The 271-nt window shown below is 71.2% G+C and overlaps 1 protein-coding gene across 1 annotated transcript in view; it reads left to right on the top strand.

Moving 5' to 3' along the window:
* The window catches only part of RAB11FIP3 (RAB11 family interacting protein 3), a 74,886-nt gene that overhangs the window by 680 nt on the left and 73,935 nt on the right, over positions 1–271 (top strand). Inside the window, exon 2 of the mRNA XM_017741234.1 lies at positions 5–256. Within this exon, the coding sequence (XP_017596723.1) occupies positions 5–256 (252 nt within the window). The remainder of the gene's footprint in view (positions 1–4; positions 257–271) is intronic.

The following is a 271-nucleotide window of genomic DNA, read 5'->3' on the forward strand; positions in this document are numbered from 1 at the left end:
CGAGCCCCCGCTGCCCCGGGGGCCGGGACCGGGGCCCGAGCCGGAGCTGGAACCGGAGCCGCAGCTGGAACCGGAGCTGGAACCGGAGCCCGATCTGGACTTGGAAGCGGTACCGGAGCCGGAGCTGGACCTAGAACCGGAACCAGAGCTGGACCTAGAACCGGAGCCGGAGCTGGACCTAGAACCGGAGCTGGCCCTCGAACCGGAGCTGGAACAGGACGCGGACCTGGGCCCGGAGCTGGAGCTGGACCTCTGGGCACTTGAGCCCGCC

This window comes from Corvus brachyrhynchos, unplaced genomic scaffold (genome assembly GCF_000691975.1).
Source record: "Corvus brachyrhynchos isolate BGI_N302 unplaced genomic scaffold, ASM69197v1 scaffold58, whole genome shotgun sequence".
In the NCBI taxonomy this organism is placed as follows: Eukaryota; Metazoa; Chordata; class Aves; order Passeriformes; family Corvidae; genus Corvus; species Corvus brachyrhynchos.